At 41.3% G+C, this 25,722-nt stretch overlaps 1 protein-coding gene across 2 annotated transcripts in view; it reads right to left on the bottom strand.

Annotated features, from left to right (window-relative positions):
• Positions 1-25,722, bottom strand: part of ZBTB34 (zinc finger and BTB domain containing 34) — a 71,892-nt gene that overhangs the window by 27,947 nt on the left and 18,223 nt on the right. The window contains exon 2 of one of the 2 annotated variants that reach the window (XM_073599733.1): positions 23,228-25,533. The exons of the other annotated variant lie outside the window; for it this stretch is intronic. Within the exon in view, the coding sequence (XP_073455834.1) occupies positions 24,044-25,513 (1,470 nt within the window). The 5' untranslated portion in view covers positions 25,514-25,533 and the 3' untranslated portion in view covers positions 23,228-24,043. Of the gene's footprint in view, positions 1-23,227; positions 25,534-25,722 lie in introns of those variants that run through there. 2 annotated transcript variants of the gene reach the window in all.

Here is a 25,722-nt window from a genome sequence, read left to right as displayed (position 1 = left end):
ATATATATATATATATATATATATATATAAATAAATAAATAGGTAGCGAAAGGCAAAAAAATGGTGAAAAAAATTATGGTATAAGAAGTGGACATGGATAAAGCATGCGTATTGGGAAAACACAAGAAACAGGGAAGCACGTATCTGTGCAGGGTTCTTAAAGATATATATATATTGTAGCAAGGCTACATCTGTAGGGGTGGTCTCATGAGGAAACGGGGTGGCTTAAAGTAGTGTGTGCACCTCAATATCCTCGTTCAACCCCCCAGGTGCTAAAGGGCCCAAAGAGTAGATCCAGTAAGTTTCTTGCTGGCAAAGACGTTTATACCGCTCAGCGGCAGGGTATTTGGCCGGGATTGATTCAATGACCCACACACTGAGGCCAGCTGTAGATCGGCCGTGGTGAGTCAGGAAGTGTTTAGGGACGCTGTGGTGGTCACGACCTTTTTCAATAAAAGCGACAGTGCTCCCCAAAACGTGCCCTTAGGGCTCTGATGGTTCTGCCGACATATATTAGGCCACAGGGGCAGGTGAGACAGTATATAACGAAGTCAGTTGAACAGTTGTAGAATTCTTTTAGGGTATAGTTTTTTCCTTTGACAGTGAAGGTTTTCTGACCGTGTTGTATGAACTGGCAGGTTAAGCAGAGGGGTTTATTGCAAATGTGCAACAAATGTGGAAGGAGGGGGGGGGGGGGGGGGGGGGAACATAAAACCAGGGAAAACTGGTTCAATGGAACTACTAGAGCATCTGCTCAGATTGGCAGGGTATCCCTTGTTTAGGACACAAACTGCTGTAAACTTGTTGTTGAACCTGGATGCCAATAGATCAACCTCTGGCCATCCCAAATGCTGGCAGATTTCCCAAAACATTTCTGCCTGGGGACCATTCCCCGCGGGCAGATCTGCTGGCGGCTGAGATAATCTGCCTTACAGTTCTTTACTCCCGGGAAATGGACCGCCGATAGAAACGGCACATGTCCCTCTGCCCAGGTTATTATGTGGTTCACCTCCTCCTGGGTTGAATGGCTCCTGGAACCACCCTGGTGGCTGATATATGCCACTGCAGTGGCATTGTCGGATTGAACCCTGATGGGGCAGTCCTGAAGCTCCACCGTCCAGGACCATAGGACCAGACGTACCACCCATAACTCCAGGATGTTGATGGGCAGGCTCTGCTCTTGACCATGTCCCCTGAGCTGTGAGCCCCTCTAGGGTCCCTCCCCAGCCCAAGAGACTGGCATCTGTGGTCAGTACTCTCCAAGACACCGGGTAGAAGGATCTTCCCTTTTGCAGGTTCCGATCCTGCAACCACCAGCTTAGGCTGGTGGTTGTAGGTTAAGTGTGCCCGGGGAGATAAGGACATAGGGTAATCCAGGGCTTGTCCTGTCCTGTTCCAAGCTGACAAGAGGTCTTGTTGTATAGGCCTAGAATGGAATTGAGCGTAGGGAATAGCCTCAAAGGAAGACACCATCCTTCCCAGAAGACTCAGAGCCGAATAGAGGGTTGCCTGGTGCCCCTTACCTGACGCACCTGATCCTTCAGGGCACAGATCTTTACGGGTGTCAGAAATTCCTTTGCCTGGACTGTATTTAGGATCAGACCTAGATACTTGAAACTCTGAGCTGGTCTCAAGGCTGACTTTTTGGTCTTTATGACCCAGCCCAGGTTTTCCAAATACCGCACTGTGCCAGGGTCTGTAGTGAGTGATCTCTAAGGAGGTCTCCGAGCACCAAGATCCTCTGGGCCCCTAAAAAACCCAGTACAGGTGCTAGGATCTTTGGAAACACCCCAGGTGCTGTGGCAAGCCCGAAGGGCAGAGCCACAAACTGGAAATGACGTTCCTCTACTGCAAATCGCAAGAACCTCTGATGAGGCTGAAAGATAGGCATGTGTAATTACGTGTCCTTGAATCGATGGAAGCTAAGAAGTCTCCCATCTGGAGCGAGGCTACTACCAAGCAGACCGACTCCATCCTGAAAGATTGGTTTAACAGATGTTGGTTCAGGGATCTTGGGTCCAAGATTGGCCTTATGTCCCCATTTGGTTTAAGAACCGTGAACAGGTTCAAATAAAACCCTGTGCCTCTTTCGGACACCGGAACCTGCACGATCACTCCCTGATGGACCAACTGCTCTAGTGCTTGAAACAAGAAGTTTCTTTTTGGAGGATCCACAGGAACATTGGATCTTAAAAACCTCTGAGGAAACCTCCCTAATTACAGCTTGTAACCGCGGTACACTGTTGAGGTGACCCACTCGTCCTGCACCACTCTTCTCCAAATGTCCGCAAATTGGTGCAGCCCTCCCCCCACCCGATAGAGTTGGGGCGTCCCCTTAAAGCAGTGGTTCTCAACCTCACTAGTGCCGTGACCCCTTGATAAAATTTCCCAAGTTGTGAGGACCTCCAACAGTAAAATTTTCGTAGCGTGGGTTGTCAGTACCCAAGACAAGTAATTTGCGCCCCTAACCCACAGACATTTAGGGCTCCGAGTCCCTTCCACCCGTACAGTTTTAAAACCCCTTATGGTACATTTTAAGATGTACCACGCTTTGTTCTCCTTTCTTTCCCTTTTATCTCTATCCTAATTTCTTGTTTTTTTTTCCCCCATCCCTCTCTCTGACTCTTGTTCTCTCATTCTCCCCCTTTTTCTTTGTTCGCCCCCCCCCTCCGTCTTCCATGTTTTCTCTATTTTTATTCCTTCTCTTACTCCTTGGTGGGCGGGTGGGGGGAATAAAATGAGTGGCAGTTCTGGGGGGGACTTCTGATCAGCCAACTTAGGTGCTCTTGATCAAGGTCATCTGCTGATCTGAGAACTGTAGTGGGAACTTTTAATGGCAACTATAATCCCAAGTAGTGTTACCCACTGTGTCTCCGACTTTGTGGTGTCTTGTAGCAGTGACACCTATACCGAAATCAGGAGATAGGGTCTCCTCCAGCCCTCCCACTTCACATTCTTCACCAGTCAGCTGACCTCTAGTCTCTGTCCTCCAGCCATTCCGTGAACTGAATGGGCAGCTGCGAAGAGGTTGAGTGGGCGGCCGCGGGCTCCAGGGACAGCCCAGCTGGGCGGCCGCAAAAAGGCTGGGAGTGGTGCGGGCTGTAGGAACAGCCCATGATTCGGTGACACCTGGCAAATCATTCGACCCCCAGGTTAAGAACCACTGCCTTAAAGGGAGGGCTTGGTGCCAGGTTTAGAAATGTTCTGGAACCAGGGTTTTTTTCTGGCCCCGCGGCTTGCCCCTGGCTCTATCGCCCTGTTGGCTGTGGAACTGCCTTATCGCTGAAATACCTGAGGAAGTCCCCAAGGTTTTAAACAAGGGATGCGTTGTTCTTCCCTTTACAGGAATTAACGAACCCTTTTCTCAGGAAATCTTTTGGATGTACTTGTCCAGATCATCACCAAATGTTCCCCATGGAAGGGGAACTCTGCCAATAACTTATTACAGGGAAGCTCAGCTGACCAGTTCTTAAGCCACACAAGTCTGCGCATGTGTACAGACAGGAGAGCCAGACGAGAGACTTGCTGTATAGAATCCTTTAAGCAATCTACAGCAAAACACAGCGCTCGATGAATATCTGCCCTATTTTCAACAAGGTCATCCTCCTGGTTAGGCCGTCTGACCTGATCCTTTAAGGACTGGCAGACTCCAATTGCTGCAACAGCTGGCTGAATAGCTGAACTGGCCACAAAAAAAAATCCTTTAATAATGACTCCAGTTTCTTGTCACCAGAGTCTTTCAAGCCCTGTGCCTTATCCACTGGACAAGTTAAGTTCTTGTTTTAGAGAGCCGATCGGCTGTTGATTATCGGCACAGTCCCCCTTCGGATCCCACCCAGGACCACCAGGGAAGCCATCCACACTGGACCACCAGGTATGCCCCCTAGACCCCCAGGGAAATACTAATCTGTGCCAAGGCAGCTGCCAATCAGTGCCCACTCACAATGCCTACCAGTGCCACCAGGGATGCCTATCAGTGCCGCATATCAGTGCCGCCTATCAGTGCCACCCATAAGAACCCATGTTTGCAGCCTTTCAGTGCCCATCAGTACCAACCAGTGCCACCCATCAGTGCCGCCTATCAGTGCCCGATCATTGGTGCTGTCTTATCAGTGCCCGTCTGTGCCGCCTTATCAGTGCCCTTCAGTGAAAGAGAAAACGTACTTATTTACAAATTTTTTTTTAACAGAAACAAAAGCAAAACTTTTCAAAATTTTCGGTCTTTTTTTATTTGTTTAGCAAAAAATAAAAACCGCAGAGGTGATCAAATACCACCAAAAGAAAGCTCTATTTGTGGGAACAAATGATAAAAATGTAGTTTGGGTACAGTGTTGGATGACCGCGCAATTGTCATTCAAACTGCGACAGCGCTGAAAGCTGAAAATTGGTCTGGGCAGGAAGGTGTATAAGTGCCCTGTATTGAAGTGGTTAAACTGATTGTGGACCACATCCCCAATACATAGAGTCAAAACATGAATTCCTCAGATTGGGACTCTAAACCGGGCCGCAAACAGTTTGATGGTAAAAAAAATATTCAAAATTTATTACACATGGATAATATATAGCACCATGAACATGGAGATATACATGCAACAAACACATATTGGGAACAGAAATGGAAACCAGCTGCAATGAAAAGCCCAGAGCTTTGTCAGACAGACAGAACGTCCAACGTGTTTCAAAAAACAAAATGCAGATCTTCAGGGACAGAGGGCTTGCGGGTTCCAGATCTGTAGCTTATAGCTATGATAACAGAATGTATAACATCAGGGATATGCAAAAATACATATGCATAAAAACACACATTTTATAAACATTCTAAATATATTAAAAAAATTGAAAAACAGTAAAAACACAGCTGCACATACTGACCCCAAATGTTGATGCTCCATCAATAAAGACAAAGAACATAACTAAAAGAGTTATTGTCTAAAAGACCCCAAATTCCTCCTTTGCACTTAAAAGTAATCAGATCGCCAAAATTGGCGATTCTAAATACTGTCATTTTTTTTTTTTTTTTTTTTTAAATCGGTGCCATTGGCAGCCGAGTAAACCAGAAGTGACGTTGGAGACCCTGGATCACAGCCGAATCCGGCTTTGTTTGGGTCTCAGACACGCCGGCTGGTGGCTCGGGTCTCCCGGTGTGAGAGGAGGCCCATGAAGAGTGGGGGGAGGGGGGTCCCTCCCCCACTCTTCTAAGTGCAATTTCAAGTGCATTTGTGCAAAGTGGATTTGCCTTTCACAAATAACCCCCTTAGTGCTTAAAGTGGATGTAAACCCGATTCATGACATTTGAGCTGGGCACATATATCTGTAGTGTTTTCTTATCTCTCTTCAAAGCACCCCTTGACCTGTCCTTTGACAGCAATAAAAGTGATCAGATTTTTTATTTTTATAATTTTGAAGGGACAATGTTAACCCCTTCAGCCCTGGAAGGATTTACCCCCTTCCTGACCAGAGCACTTTTTACAATTTGGCACTGCGTCGCTTTAACTGCTAATTGCGCGGTCATGCAATGCTGTACCCAAACGAAATTTGCGTCCTTTTGTTCCCACAAATAGAGCTTTCTTTTGATGGTATTTGATCACCTCTGTGGTTTTTATTTTTTGCGCTATAAACGGAAAAAGACCGAAAATTTTGAAAAAAAAAAAACAATATTTTCTACTTTGTTATAAAAAAAATCCAATAAACTCAATTTTAGTCATACATTTAGTCCAAAATGTATTCAGCCACATGTGTTTGGTAAAAAAAATGTCAATAAGCGTATATTTATTGGTTTGCGCAAAAGTTATAGCGTCTACAAACTAGGGTACATTTTCTGGAATTTACACAGCTTTTATGACTGCCTATTTCATTTCTTGAGGTGCTAAAATGGCAGGGCAGTACAACCCCCCCCCCAAATGACCCCATTTTGGAAAGTAGACACTCCAAGGATTTGCTGAGAGGCATGTTGAGCCCATTGATTATTCATTTTTTTTGTCCCAAGTGATTGAATGACAAAAAAAAAAAAAAAATTTACAAAAAGTTGTCACTAAACGATATATATTGCTCACACAGGCCATGGGCATATGTGAAATTGCACCCCAAAATACATTTTGCTGCTTCTCCCGAGTATGCTGATACCACATGTGTGGCACTTCTTGGGAGCCTAGCCGCGTACAGGGCCCCGAAAACCAATCACCGCTCTCAGGATTTCTAAGGGCGTAAATTTTTGATTTCACTCCTCACTACCTATCACAGTTTTGAAGGCCATAAAATGCCAGGACGGTTCAAACCCCCCCCCCCCCCCCCCCAAATGACCCCATTTTGGAAGGTAGACACACCAAGCATGTTGTGTTGAGTCCATGGAATATTTTATATTTTGCCACAAGTTGCGGGAAAATGACAAACTTTTTTTTTTTTTTTTGCACAAAGTTGTCACTAAATGATATATTGCTCAAACATGCCATGGGCATATGTGGAATTACACCCCAAAATACATTCTGCTGCTTCTCCCGAGTATGGAGATACCACATGTGTGGGACTTTTTGGGAGCCTAGCAGCGTACGGGGCCCCGAAAACCAATCACCGCCTTCAGGATTTCTAAGGGCGTAAATTTTTTATATTTCATTCCTCACTACCTATCACAGTTTCGAAGGCCATAAAATGCCAAGATAGCATAAAACCCCCCCAAATGACCCCATTTTGGAAAGTAGACACCCCAAGCTATTTGCTGAGAGGCATGGTGAGCATTTTGCAGCTCTCATTTGTTTTTGAAAAAGAAAGAAAGAAAAGAAAAATGTATTTTTTTTTTTCTTTTTTCAAAACTTTGTGACAAAAAGCGAGGTCTGCAAAATACTCACCATACCTCTCAGCAAATAGCTTGGGGTGTCTACTTTACAAAATGGGGTCATTTGGGGGGGTAGGGGGTTGTGCCATCTGGTCTGGACATTCCATGGCCTCCAAAACTGTGATAAGGCAGTGAGGAGTGAAATCAAAAATTTACACCCTTAGAAACCCTGAAAGCGGTGCTTGGGTTTTGGGGTCCCGTATGCGGCTAGGCTCCCAAAAAGTCTCACATGTGGTATCTCCGTACTCAAGAGAAGCAACAGAATGTATTTTGGGGTGTAATTTCACATATTCCTATGGCATGTTTGAGCAATATATCGTTTAGTGACAACTTTGTGCAAAAAAAAAATGTGTCTTTTCCCCCGCAACTTTAGTCACAATATAAAATATTCCATGGACTCGACATGCCTCTAAGCAAATAGCTTGGGGTGTCTACTTTCCAAAATTGGGTCATTTGGGGGGGGGGTTTTGAACTGTCCTGGCATTTTATGCATAACATTTAGAAGCTTATGTCACACATCACCCACTCTAACCACTTGAAGACAAAGCCCTTTCTGACACTATCAGTTAACATGAAAAAATATTTTTTTTTTTTGCAAGAAAATTACTTTGAACCCCAAACATTATATATTTTTTTTAAAGCAAAGGCCCTACAGATTAAAATGGTGGGTGTTTTATTTTTTTCCACACAGTATTTGCGCAGCGATTTTTCAAATGCATTTTTTGGGGAAAACACACACTTTTTTAAATTTTAATGCACTAAAACACACTATATTGCCCAAATGTTTGATGAAATAAAGATGATCTTAGGCCGAGTACATGGATACCAAACATGACATGCTTTAAAATTGTGCAGAAATGTGCAGTAGCGACAAACTACATACATTTTTAAAAGCCTTTACAGGTTACCACTTTAGATAAAATTATTGCCCTCGATCTGACCTTCGTGGTGATACCTCACATGCATGGTGCAATTGCTGTTTACATTTGATGCCAGACCAATGCTTGCGTTCACCTTTGCGCGAGAGCAGGGGGGGGACAGGGGTGCTTTTTTTTTTTTTTTATTTTGCTTATTTTTAAACTGTTCCTTTCATTCTTTCATTTTTTTTTTTAATCATTTTTATGTCAGGGAATGTAAACATCCCCTATGATAGCAATAGGTAGTGACAGGTACTCTTTTTTTTTTTAAAAATGGAGTTTATTAGACCCTAGATCTCTCCTCTGCCCTCAAAGCATCTGACCACACCAAGATCAGTGTGATAAAATGCTTTCCCAATGGTGCTGTTTACATCCGGCGAAATCTAAGTCATGAAATGCTCGTAGTTTCCGTTTTCTTAGGCCATAGAGATGATTGAAGCCACTCTGGTCTCTGATCAGCTCTATGGTCAGCTGGCCGAATCACCGGCTGCATTCTCAGGTTCTCTGTTGGGACAGGAGAGCCAGAGAAAAACATGGAAGACGGTTGGGGGGGGGGGCATTCCCTCCCACTGCTTGTAAAAGCAGTCTAGAGGCCAATTAGCCACTAGGATTGCTTTTACATGAAAGCCGACCGCTGGCTGAAAAGAATGAAACCAAGATGATACCTAAACCTGCAGGCATCATTCTGGTATAACCACTCAAAAGTCCAGCAACATACCAGTATGTTGCTGGTCCTTGTTGGGCATATATTGTAATTTTTTTTTCATGCAGCCTGTGGGCTGAACGAAAAAAAGATTGATTGGTGGGTATGCCCACCATTAGAATACCTCCCTCCATCCACTTCTAATGAAGGGCATACATGTAACATTTATATATGCTGAAGCATGGGGGCATCCGCCCCAAAAGTTAGGAGCAAATCGCTCCTCCGCCCCTGCTGCCCCCATGCTTCGGCATATATCACCTCCGTCAGCGCTGGAGTCACGGCTTTATGTATCGTGGGAGCAAACGCTGTTGCTATCAAGATAAATAAATCCGCGCTGCAGCTGAATGGCGTACCTGAAGACAAAAAAATGGTTAACAATAAAACACAGTAAACAGTAAAGTATAAAAAATTGCATACCTGAAAAGCAAACATGATAAAACAAACAAAACATTGCAGAATAGAATACAGTAAAAAAGAGCAGAACAATAGAGAGAGAAGAGAGAGAATAAAATGACAACTATTTTTGTTTTTTTTTTATTTTATTTTATGTTTTTTTTTTTTTTTTTTTTTACACTTTTTTTGTAACTAACATTTATAACTGTAACCGGTTCGGGTCTCTCAAAATGCGATGGCATCTTGGGAGACCCTGTGAAAGTGTGTCTAGTCTGTGCAATGCTGTACTCTACGCTAATACCAAACTAGTGTATGGTAGAGTTCAAAACATTCACCAATGCAAAGACCAGGATTGTCAGGACAGGAGGACAATAATAGCGGGTGTCACGCCTATATCCACGCTTGCTGCAGACACGACATCTTTTTTTGGGGGGGGGGGGGGGTAGGGGTACTCGGGAGGACAAAGAAAATGCCTCTCATGCAGCCGACTGCATTTGGTTGGGGATGTGAATGGGGGAAGTACAGGTGCTGCAGAAGTGGTGGGTTCCCAAGTAGGATTGGCGAATGCAGCAGGAAGGACATTATGGGCACGACGGGCCTGGGTTCATCTTCTTCTTGGTGGCAGCGGGACACTACTTGTGCTTGCCACCTCACCAGCTTGAACTGCACTTATGGGACTCGCCACGTCACCAAGTGTTACTGCAGTGCTGGTTTGACTACGACCGGGGTGCACTAGGCCGCTGGTGCTTGCCAGTTCACCAAAACGCTACCAAAAAAACAGTTAGCGATCGCATTGATCAGGCCTGACTCTGTGAACGCTGCAGTTATGTGTTTAGTGTTTTGTAAGTGACAGTGATCGATCGATACTGCACTTGGGTGGGCTGGGCGGAAGGGGCAAAACGCAGGTGCTAGCAGGTATCTGGGCTGATCCCGCTAACACTGCGTTTTTGGGAACCCTAAACTGCTGGGGACGCAGATATTGATCCGTTCAGATACTATACCACTAAGGGAGGTGTATGGTGCGTGCGTGGGTGTTAGCGTTACTGGCACTAACCTGACGCTGCCTAGGGCGACGCAGACCCTATCTGACCCTAAAGCCTAACTTATATCACTGCCGGGGCGATTAGGGGGCTAAACCTTTATTAGGTAATAAACGGCGGGTGCCCTGACACTATAAAGAACAAACTAACCAGCGTCACCCTTAAAAGTTATACAGTGATCACTGGTGAAAGGGTTAACTAGGGGGCAATCAAGGGGTTAAAACCTTTATTAGGTAGTATATGGGGGTCCCTGATGCTATAAAACGCCGACGGCGAACCTATATATTTACCTAACTAGCATCATCAGTAACACTAATACAGCGATCAGAAAAAGATCACTTAGTGACACTGGCGATGGGGGGTGATCAAAGGGTTAAAACTTTATTAGGGGGGGTACCCTAGACCTAAAGGGGGCTAGCACTAACTGCCCTACCACTTCTAACTGTCACAAACTGACACCAATGCAGTAATCAAAAAAAAACTGCTATTGGTGTCACTGTGACAGGGGGGGGGCTGATTAGGGGTGTAAAGTGTGCCTGGTGTGTTTTACTGTAAGTGTATGTGTTGTGCACTTACTCAGATGTCTTCTCTCCTCTGTGCCGGAACGGAAATTACCGACCCGAGGAGAGATGACATCACTTCCTCTGCCGCTGTTTACTATACAGCAGCAGAGGAAGATTCTCATTCGTTGGGAGCGATTGCGAGGGGGTGGCCACGAATGAGTGGTCTCCCCCTCAGCCTGGATCGCTCCCCTAACGATGCCGACCGCCTCGGGCACGGGGGGGGGAGGCAGATCACGTACCAGGTACGTGATTTTGCCTGCCCGTGCCATTCTGCCGCAGTATATCTGCGTTAGGTGGTCGGCAAGTGGTTTAAAAAAAACAAAAAAAAAAGTTTTAATTGCACCCGTCCCTGCGCAAGAAAGAAAGTGTATACGCAAGTCACACTCGCAAAATGTAAACGAGGTTCAAATCACACATGTGAGGTATCTCCATGATTGTTAGTGTGAGCAATAATTCTAGCAAAAGACCTCTAACTCTAACCTGGCAATCGTTAAATTTTTTTTTTAAAGCGTCGCCTATGGAGATTTTCTTTTTTTTTTTTTTTTTTTTTTTTTTTTTTAGGTACCAAAGTTTGTCGCCATGCCACGAGTGTGCGCAATTTCAAAGAATGACATGTAGGGTATCTATTTACCCTGTGCAACATCTTTCACATTATACAAAAATTGGGACAACTTTACGGTTTTGTTTTTAATTCATAAAAAGGTGTCTTTCCACAAAAAAATGCATTTGAAAGACCGCTACGCAAATACTGTGACACATAAGATATTGCAACGATCACCATTTTATTCTCTACAGTCACTGCTAAATATCTCAATTTTATCCCAAATTTCTTGCTTCAGGTCCTCTCTCCCCTTCTTCTCAAACAGGGGAGTGGACGGATGTTGTACTTGAATTCAGCTATAGAGCTACATGCCCATAAGATTTTGATATAAGTTACTCTTTATGTGACCCTGGATGGGGTTAGAACCATTTGCTTGATTTCGCGGTGTGATAGACATTTTGTTGTTAATCACTTCTTTGAATATTTTATACCTATGATTGTTACTTTGTACACTTTGGTAATGGAAAGTAAAGTACTGTTGTATTTTCTTCTTTTGGTGAAAAACAAAACAACTGAATAAGACCTTTAACACCGAGGTGCCTTTTTAGGCATTTAAGCACTGTATACAGCGCTCCTACTTCACCCCTGCCGCAACATGGGAGCTTTTAACCCCTCCTTCGGACACTAGTGGGGGTTAAAAGCGCCCCAATGGCCAAAAAACACCACTAAAACTAGCTGCGCTTTACCACTAACGGACCCACCGCCCCAGTGTGAAAGGGGTCTTAGAAAACCCAACATTAAACAGAATGGGGAAGGTCATAACCCACTGTCTCCATTGAGAGATTTCCTCTCAAAACTAAACTGTGTGCCAAGCTGTGACAATCAACCAGCTCTGGAGGTGGGGGTCAATCTCTCCATTGTGGATACAGAAGGTTGTTCTATCCAGGGGAAAAAAAAAAAGTCACAAAATAATAAGCAGCATATAAAAAACAAAAAAAAAGAAAAACAGACCACACACCGTCCTTGCTTTAGCAGCATTTTTATTTACAAACAAACAGCAATCCCCATTGACTTCATACCATTTAAAAAAAGCAATTATACAAGCCATAAGTCATCTGACCAAAATTAAGCAGCACTGAGTCATATCACAAATCTAAAAAAATAAAATAAAATCAAAACAAAAAAACAATACAAGAGTAAAATATCATTTGAATAAATATGTTTAATCATGCTATAAAATAATCCTTAAATGGCAAGTTATTAGTTGTTACAGCATATTTTTTTTTTCTTGTTTAGCTAGCTAGGTACTTCATACAGAAGTGTGGAGTTATGAGGTTACTGGTTTATATTGCAAGTTAACACCTCTACGTGCTTGGTATGGAACACCAGACACCAAGGCATTAATAACACCGGAGCCATTCAGAAGGTTTGATTCTCTTACAGAAAAAAAAAAAAAAAAAAAGGAAGGAGCAGATCTATATTTTATCACCCCATCAAAATGGTAAGGGCCATGCTGTTAAATTTATTTAATTTATTGCACAGTACTTTTTTTTTGGCATATACTTTACTGAAATGGTTTAGACAAGAAGGGTTTTTAAATTCCCATTTCAACTAAAGAAAGTGTTAATTCAGATTGAATTGTCTTCCTGCACGTAGTGCACTTGATATTCACACTGTACAATTTAACTGCTAAATCTTTTAGCATTTTGTTTTTCATTTTAAATGGGTTCTAGGTTTTAATGTTTTTCCCCCCTTTTTGGATAAACTGGTTAAAATATTCATAACCTGTACATCTTGTCAATGCCTGTTAATGTTTAAAAAGTAGTATGTGCCACATCAGTACTCGGATGAGGCAACATAAGTTACATAAAATGACTATAAAGGAACTACTCAAACGGTGAAAAATATTTTCCCCCGAAAATATATAAAAAGTTTAAAACATTTCACTTAACAAATGTCTACGTTTGCTGCACAATTTAAATAGCTTAGAAACACTGTAGAATCATCAAAAGAAAAAAAAAAAAAAAGTTCTGTAAACTTTACAATTCAGCTTGTAGCCTATAAAATCTTATCTATTCAGACTGTTCTGTTGTAAAAAAAGGCTTTTTGCACATAATATATATTAACAGGTTATATTTTGAGTCCATTTTACAGCAGCGCAAGCAGTCGTAAGAAAAATGTAAACCAAATGTTAATTTTGGTTATATCCCATTCCTTGTACAGATTACTGTTTAGGGCTTATGCATACAGAAAAACACACAAATGTTTAGCACCCTGTGTCTCAATCTTACTTACAATGGAATATGCAAATGCAGTTTTAAGTCATACACCCATGTACAGAACGTTGCACTTTATTACAGCTCCTTACATTGGGGTGGGGTGGGGGTGTGGGGGGGGGGGGGGGGAATCAAACATTCTGAACGACCTAACACCAAACATTTGTTCGGTCACTGAGATATATGAAATATATTTTTTTTTCCAACTGACAATTGTTATATAAAGAATTTACACAAGTAAAATCTCCAAATACTTTTTTTTAATATAGATATATATATATATAAAATTTAATAAATAATCCTGACCAGTCAAAAGAGCACCATTAAAAGGGCAAGAGTCCCTTAGAAAATAGTTTAGGGGTTGCATATTTTAGTCCCTTTCAGTGGAGGTTTTTTGTTTGAGAGAAGAAAAAAAAAAAAAAAAAAAAAAAAAGCACACACACCTCTTAAAAAATATTGACACAAAACTATATCACAGTCAATATACAGATTAAAAAAAAACAAAAACAAAATTAAATGTGTTTTAAGTAAAGCTTGTGTGATATAGCTTTATCCCAGCCCTTGGATACTATAAGTGTATAGTTTTTTTTAACCCTTGTTAAAAGTTTCATCCACCCAAAAGGGATACATTTAAATTGTAGATGGTATCTGGTGGGCTAGTCACCTGCAATCTTCTTACATCTCTGGTGGAATCTAGCAGCAAGACCTCCCTGCAACAGTTTCCACCCACCAGTTTTCCCACTCCTCCTGTTACAATCTCCATAATATAGAATAAGTTAAAAGGCAGGGAGAGTGGGAATTCCTTGTAAATGGCCAGCTGGCCAGACCTCGGAACTAAAGTGCAGAGACCTCACTCCCAGAGTCGGAGAAATATCAGCAATTAGATGGTTTAACTCTCCAGCATCTACCAAACACTGAAGTATCCGCTTTAGATGGAGTGGCCTTTTGCAAATACAATGAACCATGACTTTAAAAACCTGTAGCAAAGTATTACATTTTGGCTTATTTTAAAAGACAGGCTCAACTTTAAGCAGGCTTGTTGCAAAGGTGACGCCACCCTCATTACACAGCGGTCTCCACAGAAGCAGGCTATGCCAGACGGCTGGTTTATGCACCCCGGGAGAGTGTCAAGAGGTTTAAAACGGAAATAGTGTATATACAGCACTGCACTACCTATATACAGAGAAGTAGTAAGTTGTCTAAGATTGAACAGTTTAGGAAAACTAGAAACCGTTTGAAAACCAAACACTATATAGTAAAACAGTATAAAATGTCCAATTTCACAGTCTGTCATTACAGGTTAAGCAGATCCAAGAAAGAAGGAAAAAAAGAAGAAGAAAGAAAATTCACATTTCTCTAAACCAGAGACGATAAAGTATAAAACTATGCTCATAAGTTAACAAGCTGCATAAAAAAGTCCTTAACTGAAAAAAGTTCGGTCCTGCCCATGTTTGTAAAAATGTAACAGTACTGTACCCAAGTTTTAACACTGTAAAGAAATGATGTGTACCAAGAGAGTTTTTCTGTTAAATTGTAAAGTTATAGCATGAAACGGAAAGAAAGAAAAAGTGAAATACATGCTTACAGCTGAGGCAGCTTGCTTGATAGTTGGTTGTAAAAAGCTCCCATGAGAATGCAGCCAGTTTACAGGATACTCAAGGCATCGCTGAGCAAGAAATAAGGATCTAACCAACAGTGGCCATCTGAACTCAGGAGACAGTGTTCTACACAGTTTAGAACAGAAGCACACCATGGTGTGTTTAATATGGCAAGGCACAATTTTATATATTGGCCACAATTGGAGAGGTTCAACCATGTCATTGTACTCATTAGGAATTTGGGTAATGTCTTAGGAAGAAGCCATTACACAAAAAAGTGCTTCTCCATGCACAGCAGTTTGAGCAAGGAAAAGCTCTTTAAAAAGTAAAAGGATTAAAGAATTACATTATGGCTTGAACTTAGTTTTTAAACTTTGTTAGAAACCTTGAAAGTGGTTGTAAACCCTAGGACAAAAAAACAAAAGCAAAAAAAAACCTGCAAGACAAAGGCATAATGAGCTAGTATGCATAGCATACCAGCTCATTATGAATTACTTACCTGAGATCGAAGCCCCTGCAGCCATCCTCGTATACTGCTCCGGCAGCCGTCATCGCTCCCGGAGTTACTTCCGGGTATCGGGGGCTACTGCGCTGCGATTGGCCAGAGCCACAATGACGTCACCGCCGCCGGTAAAAGCACACTCACTGAAGCAACGAACGTACGCGCCTGTTGCTTCAGTGCGCATGTGCCAATGACGTCGGCACATGCAAATACAGGGGATCTCTCCTAAACCGTTCAGGAGATATCCAGGGTAGCTACAGGTAAGCTTTGTTATAGGCTTACCTGTAGCAAAAAGTGTGTTGTAAGGGTTTACAACCACTTTAAAGGCAACTCCTCTCACAACAGACATGTTTGGTTAGAAATTAATAGGATAAATCCTCTCCCAGCTCCTTAGATCTCTGAAGGACTCCAACAAAGAATTGATCTTCAATAGTTTGCATCTCCATCCCCTTAGAATCACAAAACCTTTGTAGCTGCAGTATTAAGATATATCTTTCTTTAGAATTACAAACACTCAGAGAAGTGCAACACCCTCACCTGGCCCTGTACTCACTGCAGCAGGTGGGAAATGTTGGAGGGGGAGAATACTAGGGCATGGCAGTTCATTTTTACTCCTTAGATAGGGATTATTCATTTTAAGTTGCTGGCAATCATGCAAAACTGAAATGACACTTCTGAGTGAACTCCAGGCACAAAGTAATGCAGTTATGTATTCATTAGAACTATAATGTAATTTTTAAATAGCACTAGTCTAAGCACCTGCATTTGTGTTGATATCAGTGGCTTGTAATCCCCTGCACATTTTAACACAGACTAGGAGATTCAGGCTTCTGCAGAACCAACAGCTGTACACAGGGGCCTAAAAGTTGGATGGTTTCTACTGAATCAGCCAATTTCCTCAGATTTTTGGCCCGTGTGTACAAGGCTTTACTACAGGATTACAAACCCTGTGGTAGATATAACCGTATGAATTTGCCGCTTGCTCAAAATGCCTCTTCAAATTTTGGCTTGCAAAATGAGCAGTAATGTGCAAGTCACCCAGCTTTCAACACTAATCTAACAAGATGAAAGATTTTTTGTTCAGCTACTTGTACCAAGGACTAAATGTTAAGCCTCATTTTAATAGCATGCCACAGACCTAGATTATGGGGTAAAAAGCAATATTTCTTTCAGATTTTCCATAACATAAAGTGGCCATAATAAGAGCATGGACAGATTATCTCATAAAAAAAAAAATTTTGTTCAACTTTGGATGCTTACAGGCCTCAACATTTGAGACCAATAGATGCCCTTAACAGTTAAAACAGAAAAGCTTTTTCAACTAGCATGTGTACATCTCCTGTACCCTGTGTGATCTGAACGATCAACCTAGCTTCCAAATGTCCCCGTTAGACAAGCACAACTAGTAACATGGGTGAGCATCTGGTGCTGAAATGTCCACCAGTGAACAAAAGCCAGACGCTCGATTGCCCATGTATATGCATGGCAGATTCACAGTCATAATTGGAGCTTGCATTCTGCAAGTACATAATTGTAGGGAACAAACACCCATTGAGGATACACTAATGAGAAATCAAAAGATTAAAGCTGGACTTCAGAGATCTTAAAAAAAAAAAAAAAAAGCCCCACACACAATTCATGCTTTTTATGAATACGTTTTTCTATAGACCTAGAGTCGAATCTAACTTGATGTATACCTATTGTAATTCTCTGCAGAGCAGGAGAGACAAAGCAATAAAAGTGGCAAAGATTGACAAAGAACACATTACAGAAAGAAGAGCAGAGATGACGACCCCCCCCCCCCCCCCCCCCCCCCGCCTTTATTGTCCAGTCACATTCTGAAGTGGCTCTTGCACAAAGCTTTACTATTTCACTCAGTGTATTTTGCTGAATGTCCAGGAACTAGCTATGCTGTTTGGCAACAGTTAATGGATCACAGGATTGGTTATATAAAATACAAAACCCTTGCCCGGTAAAAGGTAAACCAGTCCATACATGTAATTACACTGTGTACCCAGCAGTCAGTCTGTAGTTTGGCATTAAACAGTCCTCATTATGAACCTACCCATCTACTGCTCACAAAGAAAACCTACAACTTAAAGCAATATCTTGTCATTGTACAGACATGGCTAAACCCAAACATCCTTTGCATGCTCTTTGGTAAAACAAAACAAATCTGCATTGAACAGCTCCCTCTGCCCCCAAAACCACTGACTTGTCTTGGCAAGTTTGGCATATCCTGATACTAAGAGAACACACTGAAAATTGCTCGATGACAAATTTACTGTCTGAAAAAAGTGCCATTAGTATATAGTAAGGTAATGCTGGTACTCAATATCAGGTCTTGGATAAATTTGACCATCAGCCTTATTTCACATTTTGAAGAATAAACTGCTCAAGCTGCCAGAATGGCACAAAGCACCACAAAAATATCCAAAGTACCTACATATTCCAAGGATTATTTTTAAGGGGAAACATGCAGTCCTACTCAAGAACTGACTTGATTGTTGAGGAGCTATATATGTGATTAATGAAAATAAACGGTTTAAAACTCGTTGTTCAACCCCAATCCTGTGTACTACTGTTGGTTCACAGTCCAACTAGAGTTGGCCATTTGGAAGATCCAGAAGAAAACTAAAAAAATAATATGTATAAAGACCTTCTTGCAAACAGTTCAATTGTTTAAGGAAAAAGAAAACCCAAAGCATAACTTATACTATGAAACCTTGCCCAAGAAAACATTTAAGAAATTACTTTATCTCCATAGAAGTTTGATAGCAACAGATCCTCTGAAATTTGCTTAATGACAACATACATGAGAAGATTGATTATGCAGATAAAAAGAAAATCCTAAGGATCAGTGCATTGTTTAGTAAAGAGATGGGACGGACTGAAAAATTAGGAAAGACTCTGCTTTTGTCAACAATGTTAAATACTCATCATCGCAAAATATTATTATTTGCAGTAAAGGAAAGGGTGAAAAGTGCTTATCTAAAAAGACTGAAGTGTTTTGTCAAATGTTGCCTCAGAAGCATTAATGTACAGTAAAGACGAAGCACAGAGAAAAAAAAAACAAAAAAACAGAAAAACCCTCAACTACTGAAAACTATCCCAAAGTTTTTAAAAATGATAACAATTCAGCACCACAAAATCCAGCATGTAGGGAAGATTTAGACATCTGTCAATCTCCCTTGCCTCTGCAGCCCGATCTGCACTCTGAATTCACTCCAGAGGCTACTGACAGGTGGTGAGGAAGCAATGCAACGTTACTCACTGCCCGTTTTACCCCATTTTTGCCAACAAATGTGTCACAACCACATGCATTGTGCGCGGTTGTAGGGCATTTGCGATGTTTCCCCATTGACATGAATGTGTAGCGTTTGCTGAGCTGCTTACCAACAGCTTCAAGTCCAGTCAACTTTGCCGTGGGTGTAAAGCATCGTAGCTGTAGCATGCAAACACCCCCATGCACTACTAATTGCAGCTTAAATGATGGCGATTTGCAGGTGGCAAAACGCAGCTCAACCGCACATTTTTGCTGCCCTCCAACCACAAATCTAAACAAGGCCTAAAACCGGAACATCTAAAGTAATGTTAGCTCATACGTTTGACATCTGGGTAATGGTGTGTGAAGAGAGGCTAAAGAGTGTTTCTGGAGAAAGCAACTCACAGAAAACAAAGCAGCTGCTACTTCAATGGTATTGTAAAACTCCAAAGTAATGAAGTTTGCTAATTTTTTCTGCACACAAGAATTTGATTCATAAACGCTGTCAAAACTGCTACTTCATCTAACATATGCATTTAATAAAAATGTTAAATAACACAACACATATAACCTAAAATATTTTAACTGGAATAATGGAGGTTACAGTCATTCAAAACTAGAATTTAAAAAAAAATTAAAAAAAAAAAAAAAAAGGAGAAAAAGAGAAAGAGAAAGATTTTAAATTATAATGGTTCACTAGAGAATATTACAATATAGTGTATTCGCTCACAATTCTCTCTACATTTAGAAAGATATAGTGGCCAAATTAAAGCAAATGTATAAGCTGAGTAAACTGTCAGAAATTTTGATAAATAAAAATAAATAAGTGTCATAAATGATCAATTGAACAAACATTTTCAATCGATCTAGATGAAAATATCACAGCTCACTGAACAATAAGCTTTAAATAATAAGCAAACGGAAACTTTACAATTGCATTGTAGCGTGTAGGTAACAAAAGGGCAAGAAGTTTCTTTAAAAAAAAAAAAAAAAAATGGGAGTAGTGAAAAATTTTCCTGTCCCTCAACAGGATCTAGTGTAGTCATTCCCCGACTCTGAGGCACACATGCAGTAAACGTGCTGATGTTTTGCATTGAGAGTAGGGAACAATGGGAGAGCAACAACGGAAGAATCTTGGGCTTGGGACATCTGTTTGTTATTATTGCTCTACAGTCTTCCCCTACAACTGCCCAATTATCTCAAGCAATGCCTGACACGTTGCATCACTTGAAGATAATTGGGTGTCTGAAGGAAAGTCAGTTGATTGCTAGATATGGGCTAGTGAAAAAAAAAAAAAAAATAGCCTCCCAAAATCACCTTTCATTTTTTTTTTTTTAACATTTGTTTAAAATGTATATGTCAGGGCAAAAAAAAAAAAAAAAAACACACCCCACACACAGTACATCTCTGGTATGCAATGCAAATGTGTCACATTAAAATAAGCTAGTAAAGAAATATTAAATTGTATTAACTTATTTCTTTATATCCCTAGAGACTCAAAACACTGTCTGCAGTATAGGCATATGGAAAAGCAGCCCTCTTGGGCATGCTCAGTAGAATAGGATCAATTTTACACAGGAGTCAATTAACCTACCAACAAGTGCTAAACACTATTACAGGCACAACCAATGTGTGCAATCATGATTGTATGGCATAAAAATAGACTTGTAGGAAAGAACGGCAAAAAGTATTCCTATTCAAATTATTTTTTTCTGAGGAAAATCAGACAGTTTGCAAGGTCTGCTTCCAGCAGAATATTACCCATTACAGCTTGATAAAAAAATAATGTTCTTTAGCAAGCAACATGCGTTCCTCAATAATTATGCTACAAAAATTAGTGTGTACTGTAAATAGCCAGCACCATGGTTCCTGTTTCTTCTTGCTGGAGGCTGCCATTTTACTGAAGTCCAGAGCCTCTGAATAGCAGTAAAGCGGAACAAAACCCAAAGATTTAACGGTTGCAAAAAATAGTTAAGATTCCTGGAATGCCAGGATTGGTTACAGTTGCTTGTGTTCTCAACCAAAAACTGTCAAATCATCAAATTACTGGTGTCATAACTGATCACATGTGCAGCACCATGGCACTTGCAGATCAAACAGAAGCAGCTTCCTTGGCTGTACAGGATAGGAGGGTTTAATTCTGCTTTAAGGCTATCAGTAGAAGGACCTCTACAAACTCGGCAGTAAATAAAATTGGATTTTAAAACCAGTATGGACATTTTTAATGTTTTACATAGCTACACCTGCAAAAGGAGTCAGCCTGAAGTGATCTAGCACGACTTAATTTTCGGACTAAAGTTCTACTTTAACTAAAAGTTCAATAGGTTTCTTAGTCAAATAATTTACTTAAGATATTGCAATGTCTTAAGACATACGATTTCAAGTATATGAATAGTATTACTCTAGAGCAACTGACATTTGTCGTCTTGACCTTGCCAGATCATTTGTCACAGGGCTAATAACAGTCTCCTCACTGACATACTCAGTGAGAAAAAGTATTTGATCCCCTGCTGATTTTGTACATTTGCCCACTGACAAAGAAATGATCAGTCTATCATTTTAATGGTATGTTTATTTACAGTGAGACAAAACAAGAAAAATATCCAGACTAACGCATTTTAACAAAAGTTAGAAATAGATTTGCATTTTAATGACCAGCCGCTGCAGCTATACTGCGGCAGGTTGGCACAGCTGCGCAAACCGCTGTAGGTGTTCGTCCGTTACCCTTAAGAGGTATAGAGGGCAAGCGCAGAGGCAATCAAATACCACCAAAAGAAAGCTCTATTGGGGGGGGGGGGGGGGGGAGACACGTCAATTTTGTTTGGGAGCCACGTTGCATGACCGTGCAATTGTCAGTTAAAGCAACGCAGTGCCGAATCGCAAAAAGTGCTCTGGTCTTTGGCCAGCAAAATGGTCTGGGGCTTAAGTCGTTAAAAAAAAAGGCACCTGTCCACAGAAGCAATCAGATCTCTCCACCATGGCCAAAGAGCTATCCAAGGATGTCAGGGACAAGGGGACAAGATTGTAGACCTACACAAGGCTGTAATGGGCTACAAGACCACCGCAAAGCATCTTGGTGAGAGGCTGACAACAGTTGGTGCGATTATTCACAAATGGAAGAAACACAAAATAACTGTCAATCTCCCTCAGTCTGGGGCTCCATGAAAGATCTCACCTCGTGGAGTTTCAACTATCATGAAAATGATTAGGAATCAGCCCAGAACTACACGGGAGAATCTTGTCAATGATCTCAAGGCAGCTGGGACCATAGTCACCAAGAAAACAATTGGTAACACACTACGCCGTGAATGACTGAAATCTTGCAGCATCTGCAAAGTCCCCCTGCTCAAGAAAGCACATGTACAGGCCCATCTGAAGTTTGCTAATGAACATCTGAATGATTCAATGATTCAGAGGAGAACTGGGTGAAAGTGTTGTGGTCAGATGGGACCAAAATCAAGCTCTTTGGCATCAACTCAACTCACCCTGTTTGAAGGAGGAGGAATGCTGCCTATGACCAAGAACACCATCCCCATCGTCAAACATGGAGGCAGAAACATTATGTTTTGGGGGTGTTTTTCTACTAAGGGGATGGGACAACTTCACCGCATCAAAAGGGAGATGGACTGGGCCATGTACCGGTAAATCTTGGGTGAGAACCTGCTTCCCTCAGCCAGAGCATTGAAAATGGGTTGTGGATGGGTATTCCAGCAGGACAATGACCCAAAACACACAGCCAAGGCAACAAAGGAGTGGCTCAAGAACCAGCACATTAATGTCCTGGAGTGGCCTAACCCGTTTCCAGACCTTAATCCCATAGAAAATATGTGGAGGGAGGTTTGCGTTACCAAATGTCAGCCTCGAAATCTTACTGATTTGGAGAGGATCTGCAAAGTGGAGTGGACAAAATGCCTCGCAATGTGTGCAAACCTAGTGGTCAACTACAAATTAACGTTTGACTTCCGATTGTCAACAAGGGTTTTGTCACCAAGTACCAAGTCATCTTTTGCAAAGGGGTCAAACACTTTCTCATTAAAATGCGCTTTTCTGGATGTTTTGTTGTTATTCTCTTACTGTTAAAATAAACCTAACATTAAAAATGATAGACTGTTCATTTGTTTGTCAGTGGTCAGATGTACAAAATCAGCAAGGGATCAAATACTTTTTCTCCTCACTGTATTCTCCACTAAATCTAGTTTATCTGGCTTGACAAAATAAGTGACCAAACTGTGTTAGATATTTGCACCATTTTAGTTAATCAAAAAGGTCTAAAACTGAGTTATGAATAAGTATAGAGAATTACCGCGCTAGTAGACTCAAAAAAGCTGCTAGCGCCGTAATTGACAATTGACCAGAATTAACTGAACCAGTTTACTTAAAACAGAAAATTAACCAGTGACAGTTTGCCTACACTGTGAATGAACTAAAAATTGATAAAACTAACATATTTGTTCTTTTGAAGCAACATGTAGACCTGTACATAATATATAAATATTCGAATATATATATATATATATATATATATATATATATATATATATATATATATATATATATATTCAGTATGGTCATGTTGGTATAGAAAGAGTGTTGGGGCAACTTTTGTCATATGTATGTTGCAAATATTAGGTAATGAATGAAAATTCAGCAGCACTAAAAAACAACAATTTCCTATAAAAAAAAAAAAAAAAAAAAAACCCTATTCGATGGGGCATGCCGAGTCATTTAACTCCTTCCCTGCTGCTGGGCTGGTGGTTGCCTACAGATGACCCAAATAAAACATACTGATTTTTAGCGAAGAAAGCAAGTTATGAATTGATGTTCTCCAACCTTACAACCAATTCCAAATCACAAATCTTAACAGTAAACAAACTCAAATCATGGCCTAACCAAACCACAAATGTCCAGCAATAAATGCAAATTGTACAAACTGGCTGAACTAAACTTACAGTAGATTCCTGTAACTTTGCACTGTTCCCATTAGTCAAGACCACTGCTCTATTTATAACCTTACTGCCTTAGCTATTCATAAAATCATTGATATATTGACTTTCTCATATAATAAACACTTTTGTTAGATAAAACAGTTTCATTCACCAAACAATTAAAAACAAAATCTCACTTTTTCACCTCTAACTATATGCTTCTTTAGGAGTGCAATGGTACCCTGTCTCCTTAAAAAAGCAAAATGGACAAAGTATATATTAAAAAACATTTCCAAAGTAAAACAAAGTACATTTAGTGTATCACCCAGTTATCTTAAAACGTCTGAATAATCAAGAAGCATTCTCAAAGAACAAAAGGATTAAGAGTAGCTTTCTCTGAAGTAAAGAGATTACCAAATAAGCAATAAGTAATAAAAATAGGCATTAATCAACATAATGTGTGCTTTTTACAGTGCCCTGGCATGTCGGAGTTAGTCAGGTGCAGTAGTGACTGGGTGAATTTCAATATTGGAGTCCATGGTCACATCTGAAACATTGGTATCATTTTGGTCTACAAATCCCTCCGTTCTTTCTGGCGATTCCATCCGACTCCTCACCTCGGCAACACCAGGATGATTTTTCCGCAAATGTTGATTCAGCGTGCCCTGAAACGGGAAGCACTTGCCACACACCTCACATCGGAAAGGCTTGTCGTCGGTGTGTCCCCGTATGTGATATTCTAGCTGGTCTTTGCGAGTGTATTTCTTCCCACAAAATCTGCACACAAATGGCGTGATTCCCATGTGGAGCCGCATGTGTCGGTCAAGACTACCTTTCTGGTTGAATGTCTTGCCACAGTATATGCAGATGAGTCTTTCACTGTACGGATGCCAATAGCCTCTGGAGGCCCTCTCTTGGGGGCTGCTCTCATAAGATGGTGCGCTTATAACAGTTTCATTTTCAGGGCTTTGGATCGCATTATGAACCTCACTGGTTATATTAGATGCTCGCTTGGAGCGTGCCCGACCACCCCGATAACAACTAAGCATGGACCTGGAAGGGCTTGAGTTGCTGATGCTCTTATAGGGCTCAGACAAATTGGTTGTGTGGGAAGCAGCTTGAGAATAAGAGTATGCATGTTGCAATACAGACCCGTAGGAACCTACATTCAGCATAGTCACTTGCTCGCCATCAACTAGTTCTGTATGGTAGCCATCATCCCCCAAAGAAGAGCTATCGGAGCAGCTTGGCCGGTCAGACTTCTCAGTTTTGACTTTGACTTCTGAGACTTGGTTCTCCCGCACTGTGTCACCATGATCCTGATCACCTTCTATCTGAACTTCATGCTCTGAAATGCTACCATTGCTGCCTCTGTCTGACTGAGCCTCTTCTTGGGGACGGCTTTTTAAACTTTTGCTGGCTATCCCATCCATTTTTAAATCATTGCCTACAATCGATGGTCGCCCTTGCCCAACGTATGATGGAGAGATCTCCAATGGATTAGCAAAGTAGCTATCATCTTTGACTCCATTGTGGTTACTCTGGTTGTCCTCCCCACCCACACCCACTACGCTAATTTTTGAGTGGATGTTTTCCAGGATATGAGTGCACTTGTCGATGACACACTGCATTTGAAGGAAGCTAGCTGCAGTTAGGAAGCTTACAACATCCTTCACTTGAACAGACATTCTTCCAGTGTAGCAAAATGACAGTAACTGTTCAAAGACATTAGGGTTCTTGATAACCGATATGGATAAGCCACTCATGGTGCTCAGTGCTGAATGATCACGAAAGTAAGGGGAGCTGGCAGCGAGGACTGCCTTATGTGCGCGGAACGGCTGGCCCTGAATGTGAACAATGATGTCACATAGCTTTCCTTGCATACGCAACTCATTTAACTGGCTGAGAACTGTGCTGCTGTACTCCGGCACTTCAAACTGGATGAAACTGTTGCTGTCCATCTTGTCTGCTGCACAAGTTTCTGAAATGAAAACGAAAAAACTAATCAAAATCATTGTTTGAGACAAGAGTGCAGTTTCTGAATATAAAGGGATGAAAACAGTGCAATGATCATTTGGTACGACAGCTGGGCTACAAGACCACAGCCGAACAACAGCCCAGAGGCCTTTAAGCGTAGTTCCTGGTTCCCCCCATAATTACTACGTTAAAG

This window comes from Aquarana catesbeiana, linkage group LG09, assembly GCF_042186555.1.
Source record: "Aquarana catesbeiana isolate 2022-GZ linkage group LG09, ASM4218655v1, whole genome shotgun sequence".
In the NCBI taxonomy this organism is placed as follows: Eukaryota; Metazoa; Chordata; class Amphibia; order Anura; family Ranidae; genus Aquarana; species Aquarana catesbeiana.
Note: the sequence above shows the minus strand (reverse complement) of the source record. Positions and strands in the feature narration are given on the sequence as shown.